The sequence below is a fragment of the Lytechinus variegatus genome, chromosome 1 (assembly GCF_018143015.1).
Source record: "Lytechinus variegatus isolate NC3 chromosome 1, Lvar_3.0, whole genome shotgun sequence".
Taxonomy (NCBI): domain Eukaryota; kingdom Metazoa; phylum Echinodermata; class Echinoidea; order Temnopleuroida; family Toxopneustidae; genus Lytechinus; species Lytechinus variegatus.
Window position 1 is genome coordinate 63103117 of NC_054740.1, and position 14084 is coordinate 63117200.

Consider the following 14084-nt stretch of genomic DNA (forward strand, 5'->3'; position numbering starts at 1 on the left):
TAAATTAAAACAATATTAGTGAACGAGGTTGTAGATAGCGGCCTAATTAATATAGTCCACGTGAGTAAAGCTAAACAGAGGGGATCAAAATTAAATATTGAACTCTACTAGCCGAAGATCTTGTGTTTGAAATCAGTGATGTGGAATTAATTAAGTAAATAACTACCCACAGTCTTAAACACTCCTTAGATTTGTTATTATATAATTTTTTCAAGGGTACTATTTTTTGTTCTCGGTGCGTACCGTGATGATCCTGGCGCCTATGCAGCCGATAGACTCCGCGCTGGATAGCGGGCGCGGAGGAAGCGGGTCGGGACCCGAGAGCGTTGGGGCGAATCAAGAAGTTATAGAGACAGCCATCATGGACGCTGAAAGTGAGTGGACATTTTAATTTCGTAATTTTTGCGTGTGTTTGTGAAATATATTTTCTTCATTAGTACCAGATTGTAGTTCACATTTGTGAGGTTATTTTTGCTACATTCCCTCTTAGAAATCATGCGTCATTTTTATGTTATATGCGATTTTATGAGCCGATTCAGCAATCAAGATGGCCGGGTAAGTCTCGGGTATGTTAGCATAGGAATCCGCTCATCAGCTTTTGTGCGTCGAAGTTCCGGTATGGAAATTGACCGTTTTCTCATAATTTTATCAGAAATTACAATTTTTTTGTATTCTAATCATATCTATGGTAGTTATGTATCCATCAGTAATTGTTACTATTTCTTAATATTTTGAGCATGTTGAGATTAAGACTTGCAAATATTGATGTTCTTCCATGAATTTGTTAATGAGCCAGCAAGTTCAATTGACGCACGCCGCGTGTGTAGCGGCGCGGACGTCGCCCCACGCTGGCGAGTCGTGAAACCCGTGACTTGATCAAATTCCCGGGCATCCCTGTGTAACGGGCTGAGCTGGAAAGCCCGCAGTGCTGCGGCATGGTCGCCGCATTATCGAACGAGCTGTTTGTCAGCCATGTCGCTGCCGTTCTATTTTCAATGCCAAGGAGTAGCAGCCCCCGGGCGGGCGGGGCTTGAATACTCTCGTGCGATGGCGCGGCTATGACGTGAACAGAATATCCTTGTGAATGTCGTGTGCTATTTTCTCATACGTGACGCTGTTCGCGAATGTTCTCATTTTCAGAATGTTTACTTCAAGCTTTGCCTCTGTTGATAGTATTAGATATTGTTTGAGCAATTTTGCAGTGCTCTTTTCGTCAGGTTTGTTTCATTGTTTGTTGGAAGTGACCAGTATAAATATTTTGTGGTCAGTAGACATAGACCCTGTACTGCCCATTCATTCATCGGCTCCTCCTCCGTCGGGCGGTACTTTGTGGTACCGTTCTTCTGGCAGTCGACCCCTGTTTTTTGGGCAAAACCATTATTTAGCAGGGTCTAATTGAGATAGAAACTTCAATTCTATTGCTTTGCTTCAATTCAAAGTTCAAATAAATGCATCTCTGAAGTGAACATTTGATCTACTTGAATTTTGGCCTCCCCCTTTTTTAAATACAAATCATGATAATTTGATATAAACTTTTGATGGTCGTTTTTTTTTTTGGGGGGGGGGGTTAAATCATGTCATAATAATTGAAATAAAGATCTAGGCTTCGTGTAGAATAAATGAATTCATCCAACATGTCCAATTAACTTTGTCTTTTGTGTTTTTATTTTGTTCAGAAATTTATTTTAAAGATGTTGCTTTTAAGTTAAAAAAAAAGGTAGATGTAGACTGTATTGTTATTTGGGGGATTTATTTTTTTTTTTAAATCATAACAATGTTTGAAAAATGTTCTAATCTCCTGCCTTATTCTTAATCTAATACCCCTTTCATAAACCCATTCTCCAATTAGCCGCCTAAGAGTAAAGCGGATGATTCGAACTCCGAAAATAATCCGCACTATTTTTACGAGCACCTGTCCTGAAAAAGGCAGATAATCGTCACGGCAACCGCACACACCCCCTCTGATGCGATTGCGTTGGAAAAGGATGACCTTGTGCGTTCGTGAAGTCAAAATCTGGTCTGATGCTGCTGTTATGCGGATAATTGCAGCATCAAAATATTGCTGATAACTCTGGTCCTCCTCCGATTTTCTGACCAAATTATGCTGCTATTAGCCGCATAATTGGGTTTATGAAAGGGGTATGAGCTTAATTTTTTGTCTCACCTGAACAAAGTTTGACAGAGACCTATTTTTTATGCCCCGCAGACGTCTAGAGGGGGCATTAAGCATTGCCCCCGTCGGTCCCTCCGCCCCCCCCCCCCACTTGATTTCTGCGTGATAACTCAAAAAATATTTAATGGATTAAAACAGTAAGTAGATGACTCCAAAATACAGGCTATGTTCAAATTCAGAGTCCGCAGGTCAATTAACTTTGTGAGTTGATTTCCACATGATTACTTGTAAAATATTCAGAACAGATTAGAAAAATTTGGGTGTGTAAGTAGATGACACCAAAATACAGGTTCGAGTCCACAGATCAAAGGTCACAGCTCATGAAATATGCGAGTTTGTTTCCGCATGATGACTTATGAAGTATTAACAGATATTAAAAAAAACTGCGTGTGTAGGTAGATGACAACAAAACACAGGCTAAGTTCAAATTTAGAGCCCACAGGTCAAAGGTCACATCTCATATATGCGAGGTTTCCTCATGATAACTTTGGAAATATTCACTAGATATTAAATATGTCTGTTGTCTGGGTAGATGACACCAAAAGACAGGTCACATCAAATGGCCTGTCATATCTTCTGTTAGAGATTATTATAGAATAAGAAAGGGTGAGTCTTCAGGTCAAAAGTCTAAATGTGTTCATTATATATATATGCATGTTGGTTTCTGCATGATATTAAGTTCAATTATATACTGAATGAACTTCTGATCATGTTAAGCAGGAGCATCTGTGTCCTTTGTACATGTCAAATTTCTAGTTTTGTTCTGAAATTCATTTTTAACGATGTTAGTTTTTTGTTACAAATAAAATGTTTTTACCTAAAGGTAGATCTGTATTGTTATTTTGGGCATTTTTTTTTCATTTCAAAATCATAACAATGCTGGAAAAATAATTTTCTAATCTCCATCATAATCTAAGCTTAATACCTAGTAATATCACTTTTCTTGAACTTTTTTTATATGCCCATCCAAGACTATTATGGTATCACACTTGGTGTCTGTCCATTAACTTTTCCTTGTAAACGCGATTACTTTAGTTTGACTTAATCTAGGCTCATATAATTTGGTGTGTATGATATTAGCATGGATCTCAGAAGCCTATTGTTTTTTTTTTTTTTTGCTCAAAAGGTCAAAGGTCAAGGTCACAGTGAGTCAGTGACATATTTTCAGAATACCCTTCTGCAGTCCTTGTAAACATAACTTCAGTTTAACTTAACCTAGGCTAGGCTCATATAATTTGGTGTGTATGATACTAGCATGGATCCCAGGAAGCCAACAATTTTGAGGTCAAAAGGTGAAAGGTCAAGGTCACATTGATATGTTTTTATCAATACCCTTCTGCAATCTGCAGTCCTTGTAAATGCGATAACTTCCATTAAACTTAACCTAGGCTCATATAGTTTGGTGTGAATTAGACTAGCATGAATCCCAGGAAGCCTATTGATTCAAAGGTCAAGGTCACATTCACATGTTTACATTGTTCCCTTCTGAAGTCCTTGTAAATATGATAACTTATGAATAACATAACCTAGGCTCATATTATTTGGTGTGTATGATACTAACATAGATATTAGCAATTCTATTGATTTTAAGGTCAAAGGTGAAGATGCCACCTTCCACTTCTCTTGCTTGACCCATACATGTACCGTAATTCCATTTTCCATTTAAAGGCAGGCGTATTATGTGCTCCCTTAGCACAGGGCTCCACACTAACCCATTTTTTCTACTGGTCCAACCTATTCATGTCGGACCAGTTGATACACAGTTTTTCATATTTTTATGAACCTAAGATCTACTGGTCCCAAAAAATAAAGAAAACATAAAAAAAGGTGCAAGTTTATTTTTCTAGCCTTTTGTCCCCCCCAAAAAAATAAAATGAAGGAGTGAAGGACAAAAAGAAAGCAAGACAGAAACGAAGAAATGAATAATAAAGAAAGAAAGAAAGAATAAAAGAAAGAAAGGAAGGAAGGGAAAAAGAAAAAAAAATGGTAAAGAAAGTATATATGTGAAGGAAGGAAAAAAAAGAAAGAACTAAAGAAGGAAAGGAAAGAAGGAATAATGAAGGAACAAAAATAAGAAAGAAAAAAGAAATGAAGGAAAGAAATGAAGCAAGCAATACAGACAGAAAGAACAAATCCAGAAAGTAGTAAAAGAAAGAAAGAAGAAGCAAAAAAAGAAAGGGTTAACTAAAGGAGAGATGGAGAGAAGGACAAAAGAAAGAAAGAAAGAAAGAGAGAGAGGAAGGAAGGATTGAAAAAGGAAGAAAGGAATTAAGGAAGATAAAAAGGAAAGGTAAAATGATAGAAGGAAAGAAAGAAATAAATAAAAAGAAGGAAGGGAAGGAAGGGAAGAAGCAAGCAATAAAAAAAGAAAAGGTAAAAGAATAGATGAAAGGAAGAAAAAAGACTGAAAGACAAAGAAAGGAAGAAATGAAAGAATAATGGATTGGAGAGAAAGGAAGCAAGCAGTCAAAAAAAAAGAAAGGTAAGGTAAAGGATAGATTTAACAAAGGGAAAAGGAAAGAACAAGACAGATAGAAGAAAGGAATGAATGTTAGATAGAGAGGAAGGGCTGAAAGAAGAAAAACAAGAAAGGACAAATAAATGACGGATGGATGGAAGAAAGAATCAAAGAATGAAGGAAAGAAAGGAAGAAGAGAAGAGATGAATATAGGATGGATGAACTCAAGAATTAAAGAAAGAAAAATATCCAAAAAAAGAAAGACAGAAAGGAAGGAAGGAAGGAAGGAAGGAAGAAAGAAAAAAAAGAAAGAGAGAAAGAGAGAGAGAAAAAAGAAATAGAGAAAAATATATTTTTAAAGGACAGAAAGAATGAAAGAATAAATTAAAGAATAAAAAGGGAAATTAAAAAAGAAAGACAGTAACAAAAAAATGAGAGAAGAGAGGGAAGAAACAAAGAAAGATTAAGAAGAAAGAAGGAAAGAAAGATAGGAAGAAAACAGAGGAAGAAAGCTTAAACTATCATAAATAATATTAATCAGTTTCTTTTTGGCTCAAAATAGCTACGAAAGACAGTCAGAAACCATGTGTATCAACACACACAAATGCATATGTGGGGCTATTATGTATTCAGACGATATCACCCGAAACCCGATCTGTTTGAACCAAAACAGAAGTGAAAATTTCTCCTTTTAGTTCTTCAAAATGACAGAGTTACTCCAATTTTAGGAAATATGGACATTTATAAGAGCCTTTCATGAGTATGAACCGTAAATTTTGACAGTTCTGTGAGAGATTTCTGCCAGAGTATAGCCAAGCTTGTTCGCGCAGCCAGTAGAGAATTTACGACGTGGGCTGTGTGGCTGGCTTCATGTACACTGTACACTTGCGTGCGATCCATTCTGTGTTTATTCTGTGTGTGAATGGCAGAATTTAACGGGGGAAAATAGTTTGCAGTGAATTTGAACATTTCTGGAAAAGTTATTGGCCCAACAATGGATTTTATTACTGTCATGTCGGACCCTTAAATCTTGCTATTTTTGGAAAAATTACTGGCCCTACAATGATATTTTTTACTGGTCATGTCGGACCAGTAAATCTTCCTATTTCTGAAAATCTACTGGCCCAACAGTGATTTTTACCGGTCTGGGACTGCTGCTAGTGTCGAGCCCTGCTTAGCAACATTCTTGTTGTAACTGAATTTGCTAACCTTGGTTTAAAATAAAAGGTTAATTTTTATTAATTGAAACAAATTATCTTGATAACTACAACGGATACATCAGCGGTCATCCATGGGTAAAAAAAAAGTATATTGCATGTTTTATTGATCTCAAAATCACCCGAGACTACATGTATATTGTTTGTGAACCACTTTGTATTTTGTTCATTGCTATTTTTGGCTTCGTCAACATTGAAATCTTAACCTACAGTTGTAAGGTTAAGCTTTTTTAAATGTGGTCATAAGTATATGGACCTATGATTATGAAATTAGGATGTAAGGATAATAACTGAACCTCCTGCTAGAGTTTCAGGTAACATGACCAAGGTCAAAGGTCATTTTGAGTCGTATTAGTTGATTTTCATCATATCTCTTTATTAAAGTTTATGGTTCTACTGTAGTTCAGAAAACTTTGAAATAAGAGTAGTCAAGCATCACTGAATCTGTGTGAGTTAAGGTCAAACGCCGTAGATTACGAATGGGGAATCAAAAAAATATCTTTGCAAAAGTTTAAGTTTTTGAAGAATCATAACATTGAAAGTAAATGGATCTAGTTCATGAAACTTGGACAGAATAGTAACCAAGTATCAGCGAACATCCTTCATAAGTTTCAGGTCACATGACATGAATGTACTTTGACCATGTTGGGGTCCTGTAGAAGGTGTTATTTTCACGAAGGTTTTATTGCCTCGCCTGCATAGCAGACAAGACTAGGCACGGCTTTTTCAGCGGAGGCGGCGTCAACATTGAACATTGAAATCTTAACCACCAAGGTTAAGTTTTTGAAATGTCATAACTTATGGACCTAGTTCATGAAACTTGGACATAAGAGTAATCCAGTATTACTGAACATCCTGACCGAGTTTCAGGTCACAATACCAAGGTCAGAGGTCATTTAGGGTCAATGAACTTAGACCATGTTGTGAGAATCAATATCGAAATCTTCACCAAGGCTTAAAATTTTGAAATGTTGAAATTATATGGACCTAGTTCATAAAACTTATGCATAAGGGTAATAGTGTATCACCGAAGATCCTGCCTTAGTTTAAGCTCACATTACCAAGGTCAAAGGTTACTTAGGGTCGATGAACTTTGGCCATGATGGGGGAATTGTGCAATGGTCATCATAACTTAGAATTTCAATTCTAGTGTATGAAATTTAGACATAGGAGAAAATATGTATACCTGAATTGGAGCTGCCAAGTAGTACTGATTTTCAGTATTTACTACTGAAAATCAGTAGAATACTGATGGTTTCATGCAAAATACTGATTTCTAAAGTTTCAGTTTTATGTGTTATCTTATATTTCTTTGAAAATAATTATTTCCTCGCCAAAAATACTGATATTTAGCTTTAAAAATACTAAAATATTCTTGTTCAGGTTGGCAGCTCTGCTGAACATCCTGGGCGAGTTTCAGGTCACATGACCAAGGTCAAAGGTCATTTAGGGTCAATGAACTTTGATAATGTTGGGGAATCTTCATCATACCTTCAAAATCTTTATGGATCTAGACTAGTTCATGAAACTTAGACATAGATTAACCATGTTTCCCTGAATATCCTGTGTATGTTTTAGGTCACATGACCAAGGTCAAAGGTCATTTAGGGTCAAAGAACTATGATAATATTGGGGTATTTTTGAAATGGTCATCATAATGGATCTAATTCATGAAACTTGAACAAAAGAGTAGCCATGTATCCCTGAACATCCTGTGTGCATTTCAGGTCACATGACCAAGATTAAAGGTCATTTATGGTCCATGAACTTTGGCCATGTTCGGTATTCGTTGAATTGGCATCATAACTTAGAAATGGAATGTATGTAGTACATGAAATACACATTACATGTAGGACAATTGAGTATTGAATGATTGTTTTGCACACATCTTAGGTCACATGATCATGGTCAAATGTCATTTTGGTCAATGGACATAGTATGTTATTATCATATGAGTGTTTTCTTCTGTGACTATTTATTCAATATCTGTATTCAAAGTCAACACTATTGATATATCGAATTGCGTAATGCAGGAGAGACTGCCAGCTTTAGGCGTTCCTCTTGTTTTTTTTAACAGTCAGTTGCTCGACCATGATATTAAAGGGAGGCTGTATCTTAGCAACCATTTGACCTTGGGGCAAAATATTTCGGAATTTTCCATCAGACACTAAGGAGAATATTTAGTGCGAGTTTAAAGAAAATCACAGGGGTCGGGTGACAAATTTTCTGAAAATTGGTTGATTTGACATGGATTGACCCAGATATTTTCCCAATATTACCAATTAACAAATCAATTCTGATATGCCTGCTATGTGCATTTTAAAAGAAAACAATTCTGTGATGTATAAAGTACAAAAACAAAATTCACCCTCAAAAAATCTGGTATGATGACGAACTACATGTAGAACTACATGTAGTACTACATGCTACCTTGGTAATATGTTGTCTTTCCTCAGCTTCACTCCATAAAAAAACCAACATCCAAATCACTATGGAAGCTAAATATCTTTTCCCTTCCCTTCCATAAAAAAAGTAAGTAATCAAAACTGTCTTTTTTTTCTGTATCTCCAGTTGCAAGTCCAAAACGCAAATTGGAAGAGGAGGAGGGGAATGAAGAAGGAGAAACAGGAGTGAAGAAGATCAAGACAGAAAATGGTAAGAAATATCAGTGTTTGTGATCATACAAATTTGACTGTATTCAGCATCATCTTCAATCTACTTTAGATGCACCATACTTGCCTATTCCCTTAAATGCCATTCGATCACCGAGGTCGCATAAACCGGGAAAAAAAACTACTCCTATAAAAGGAGAAGAGTCTAGTCTGCATCGCAAACTCTTCTCCTTTTATAGGAGAAGTTTGATTTTTCTGGTGTATTAGAGCGTGGCGATCGAATGGGAATAGGTAAGTATGGATACTAAGTAGGTATGGTGTTCACTACTGGACAGCATAATCAGCATAATGAATAATGATGAGGATGTTGTTATGGAGAGAATAAAGTCATTAACAAAAATTACAATATTAATACCATCATTATCAACAAAAGAAAAATGATACCAAATAAGGAAATAAAAAGGAAGATGATGATGATGCTGACTTAAATATATGTTGTATTAAGAATCAACCACTTCATTGTTTAGTGAAACAAATAAAAATGTGTATGTTATGTATTCGTTTGAAGAAAGAAGTGCAAAATGATGTTAAGTATTGGAATAATAATGACAATCATGACATATAAATGCACGGTGACTCATAGAGACTTCAAGTGACATATTTCGGGCATTCTTTCTTCATTGTACCCATTTCCATTCTCATTTCCTCCCATTGTGTCTACTCAACATGTAGGTCTGAAATTCTTGCTTCAGGATAGACTGACCCTGATAGCAAGCATCAAGAAACAGGCCCCAAAGAAGGATAACCAGTCCTACAAGTCCAGGGTCTCAAAGTTAGACTGGAACTTGGTCCAATTTGGTCCCTACACTGCAGAGGACTGTAAGAACGAATGGAACAGCATACAGGCAGAGGTAGATCACTTTCTTGCATGTACCTTACCAATATTAATCAACTTGTATGTATTGGATTTGCATGGTGAAAAAAAAGTCTTGAAAGCATGAAATTTCAGTACCACCCATTGGCCAGTTACGTCTGGTTTTTGTCTCACCTGAATATATGCACTCCTTCCTGATGGTGATGGTGGTGTTGTCAACATTGAAATCTAAACCTAACTTAAGGTTGAATTTTTAAAATATCATAACTTAAAAAGTATATGGACGTAATTTCTTAAACTTGGCCATCAGGGTTATTAAGTATCACTGAATATCCTGACCGAGTTTCAGGTCACATGATTTAGGTCAAAGGTCATGTTGGGTCAATGAACTTAGGCCATGTTAAGGGAATCAGCATCAAAATCTTAGATTATTAACCCTAATAAAACTGGGCTATTTCGATGCCTAAGATTACTGGACGGGCTGAATCAGCCCCCCCCCCCTGATCTCTGCCATGATTGCACAATCTTGACAAAAATTAGCACACCTGTTGGCCATGACATAATCTACAAAATCGTAATATCAAATTCTTCATAAAATTTCATATCTCATAAATTATGCTTATTTATGCGTAAAATCAAAAGTTAGATCTTATTAACAAAATAAGATGCTAATTTTGTGTTCGACTCTTATTATGATTCTTATCAAATCTACCCTGAAAATTTTTCAATATCACAATTATTTTCTTATGTATTTTATTGGTTTCTAATTTTTTTTGTATTTCTCTGTATTTAGACTTTTTTATATTTTTATTTCAATGGAAATTGTTAAGGACTTCATTTTGACCATAAAAATAATAACATGTATGCGCTCCACACACTAGTATTTCCCCATCAACACACTGAATAAGATGAAATAGGACCCCCAACACTGTCTGGTGATCCTAATATTTTCTTCTGGCTTGTGCATACGGTGTGTACGTGCGATCAAAACTTTGGATCGAACCATGACCATGTATTCGCGATCTTCAAATCTGCAATATATCTGCAAGAAAAATCATGAAATTTTGTAAATCATTGTATAGAGTCAACAACTAATCATCTGTGACACTTCCTGTATGCATAAAAAGCATGTGAAAATTCCACAAAATGTCAATGTTATGACCAAAAACGTGATATTCGGGGAAAGTGGTGGCCATCTTGGATTTCCGGCCTGCACAATTTTTTTTTGTTGGACCAAAGAAAGAAAATTGTCACTTTATAAAACTGTTCCCAAAGTAAAATGATGACAAATGTGATTTTGACTTGAGTACAGTCTATTCCTACTTATATCCTGTATTTTTCTTTCATCTTCCAGATCCGTAAGTACAAAACCTTGGCAGATGTTGCCAATGAAGCAGCAGCCCTGGTCCAAACTCCAAACTACATTGTTAAAAAACTGGTAAGATTTCATCCACTATACTGTCTCAATCATCGATATAAATGATGATGATGATGATGCTGATGTTGATGCTGATGATGATGATGATGATGGTGATGATGATGATGATAACGCTGGTGATAATGGTGGTGGTGGGTGTGATTTTGGTGCTGGACATAATTATGATAGTGAGTGGGATGATGCTTATAATGGTGATTAGCCAAGATGATGATGATGGTGTCAGGTGACAATATTTAAAGTAGGAAAACCCTGATCAGTTTTCAAAACACTTTTTCACACAAGCAGCCAGTTTCCCAAGTGTGTTCCCTCCAACAGAGAATATACAGAGTTTAATCTACTTATGTTGGACCTCTGAAATCTTTTTGGCTAAGCCAAAATTCAATTTGATGATGTAATGAACACAAGTTTGCATAATTGTAATGGAAGATGAACTTAACATAGTCTACTGTACTTGAACTCACAGGTTCATCCAGACATGCCAAAGAAGCCGTTGACGCCGTTCTTCATGTTCTACAAAGAGAAGAACAAGAAGATGAAGGAGAAACATTCCACCATGTCTCAAGTCCAGATCACACAGATGCTGTCCATCAAGTTCAAAGAATTGCAAGAGAAGAAGAGGGTGAGTAGTAACGAGAGAGAGAGAGCTGTAACACAAAGCACTTGGTGGTTGATCGTAATGTGATTTGTATGTTTGATTGCACATAATGATCAATGTAATCAAACCAGCCCGAAGATCAAGCTCTTTTAACATGGTCCAGATAATTGGTCGATGTCGTTTCTCTGATAGGATCATGGCATAAAATAGAGGTGAAAATAAATTGATCTGGGTTCCGTAACACAAAGGTGATCGTAAGCTTGATATTCATGATAAATTGTACAGTGTTAAATGTAATCGATCGTAAAAAAAATGTTCTACGATCATTGCTAAGTTTTGTGTTACAGGCCCCTGCTGTTCTTTGTGCAATGTGATGTTTCCTCTTATTCAAGACACTGGTTGTCATGTAAATTTTCAGAGCTGTGTTACTTGTTTAATTCAGTCAACATCTTGTCCCCGTCTTACAAAGGAGTGCAATTGATCCCATCAATCACACCTATGAAAAGCCAGCAGTTCTTTGTCCATAAAGTACATCATGTATGCAATTAGGTACTGAGCATATTGGAACAGAAATTTGAGGAATTAAGTAAATTGAAGCTAGTATTGTAACTACAGTTTCCAGCAGAATAATTACTATTCTCATATTTATCTGTCTCTTGTCCCTTGCATTCACAGAATAAATATTTTCAGAGGTATGAGATCGAGACGAGGGCATATGAGCAAGCTATGGAGAAGTTTTAGTGAGTATTACCCTTTAATGATTCCGAATATTCAAGTGATTTTGATCTAAAGGTTTCAGCTAAAATGGTAACAATAAAAAAGTAGATACTCTGTGAATTGGTGTTGAGTGAAATTTGCCCCAATTCAATCTGGCTATCAATAATTGATACACTCTGATATATACACAAATTTATGTAAATCACTGGTCCATGCTTTGTGGATAGGGTTAAGAAATAACTGATTTGGAGAGGGGTCTTGTCAATTATGACTTAGGAATATAGATCATATATCAGCCTTATTTATCTTATTGAAATTGACATAGATATATATTTACACACGTACAGTTTTGACTGTATCGCAAAAATCCTTTTTACATGGAATTTCGCTCTTTTGAATTGGATACTGGTGATATTTATTTCAAATTCATTCAACTTCTATTAATATTGCTACTAATATGCCTTGTTTCCTAGCTATACTAGCCAGTGTTATATACTATTATTTCCTCTGTTTTTTGTTTAGTGATGACCATCCGGATTACAAAGCCCAATTGAAGGCAAGCAAAGGGGCATCCAAGCCCCCTCCCCTGCCCACCCCATACAAGTTATACTCAGAGAAGAGACATGCACAGCTGCTTACAGATAATCCACAGGTAGGGAGAGCCTAATTGTTTTCTATAAATAATTTTCCAAATCTCTAAATCGTAATGATTAACATTATCCCTGTGCACGGGTGCAACCATTTCGTTCTGTTTAGGATCATGATCGATCAATGTCGCAGCAATTCTGCAGTGGAGTAAAATAAGTGCGAACCTGCAAACAGAGCAAAATGGATGCATTGCAGCTGTGATTATAACGTTTGGTCCAAAAATTTTAGCATGAAAATTATTTTTATAGCTCTTCATGGTTGATTTAAGGTTTGCTAATAGTATCATATGAAGGTTTCAATATACAAATCTAGACACGGGAAATACAGGCCCAAAAAAGTGGCTGATAATTCATAATCGTTGGCGACACTGAATTTCTTATTTCTTTATTTTGGCTTAATCTGTCCTTTGTTTGTATTATGATCATGTTCTAGGCTCTCTTTTCTTATACCTAATTCAATGTATAAAATGTATCTGTATTGTTATTTTTACACTTGCTTTTTGTTAGTAAAAGTGATGCAAAGCAAACAATTGTATTATACATTCATTTAACTAGGTGACCAAAGGAGAAGCTGAATCAAAGATGAGACAAGAATGGAATGGTCTTTCTGAACGAAAGAGAATGAAATGGATCCTTGCCTCCATTGCAGAGAAACCAAACTACGATGTGAGTACAGGGAAAAATTCTTACATTTAGCTATAAGTCTGTTTTCATACGTAATGGGGTCGCCATCATTGACATATTTCTACCATTTTCTCAGCTGACCTCAAAATTTACAGATGTTGAGATGTGATGTTATTAACAGCCCAGCGATGCTATATTGCTCAAGGATTCAAATCATTTCTGAAGAGTGAAAAAAAATTGTCAGAATATTTATATTATGGTGTTATCATTTTGTTCTTGTTGTTTTTTCTTTAGAGTTATGATATTTGTTCACTCGTAATTAATTAATTAAATTCAGCTTGGTCATTACTCTCATTGTTACGTTTGATCTATTTAGAGGAGAAAATGTTGCACTTTCCCTTTCGTACATTTCCCTATGTGAAATCTGACAGACATTTTGGTTATGTCATTAGATCACTTGAATTATTTGATTGCCTTTTTATTCCAACTTGTTTGATAAATGTCTTGAATTATTTATTGAATCATTTATACCTAAATGAGAAAAATCTGTTCTGTAACTTAAAGCATTTGTCCATCAAACAAATATGAGAATCTGTCTTTTCATAAAGGCAAAATACATCTTTTCTTTATTTTGACAGAAACAAAAAGCAAATTCACTCTTCTCACCAATCACTTTTACTTACCTTTTCTGTTATTAGAGGATCCAATGTTTTATAAACATTTCAAAAA

The 14084-nt window shown here is 35.7% G+C and overlaps 1 protein-coding gene across 1 annotated transcript in view; it reads left to right on the plus strand.

Moving 5' to 3' along the window:
• The first annotated feature begins 66 nt into the window (after positions 1 to 66).
• Positions 67 to 14084, plus strand: part of LOC121419332 (nucleolar transcription factor 1-A-like) — a 31471-nt gene continuing 17453 nt past the window's right edge. The window contains exons 1-8 of the mRNA XM_041613750.1: positions 67 to 374; positions 8420 to 8503; positions 9193 to 9371; positions 10689 to 10772; positions 11236 to 11391; positions 12043 to 12107; positions 12607 to 12736; positions 13287 to 13397. Coding sequence (XP_041469684.1) covers positions 248 to 374; positions 8420 to 8503; positions 9193 to 9371; positions 10689 to 10772; positions 11236 to 11391; positions 12043 to 12107; positions 12607 to 12736; positions 13287 to 13397 — 936 coding nt within the window. The 5' untranslated portion in view covers positions 67 to 247. The remainder of the gene's footprint in view (positions 375 to 8419; positions 8504 to 9192; positions 9372 to 10688; positions 10773 to 11235; positions 11392 to 12042; positions 12108 to 12606; positions 12737 to 13286; positions 13398 to 14084) is intronic.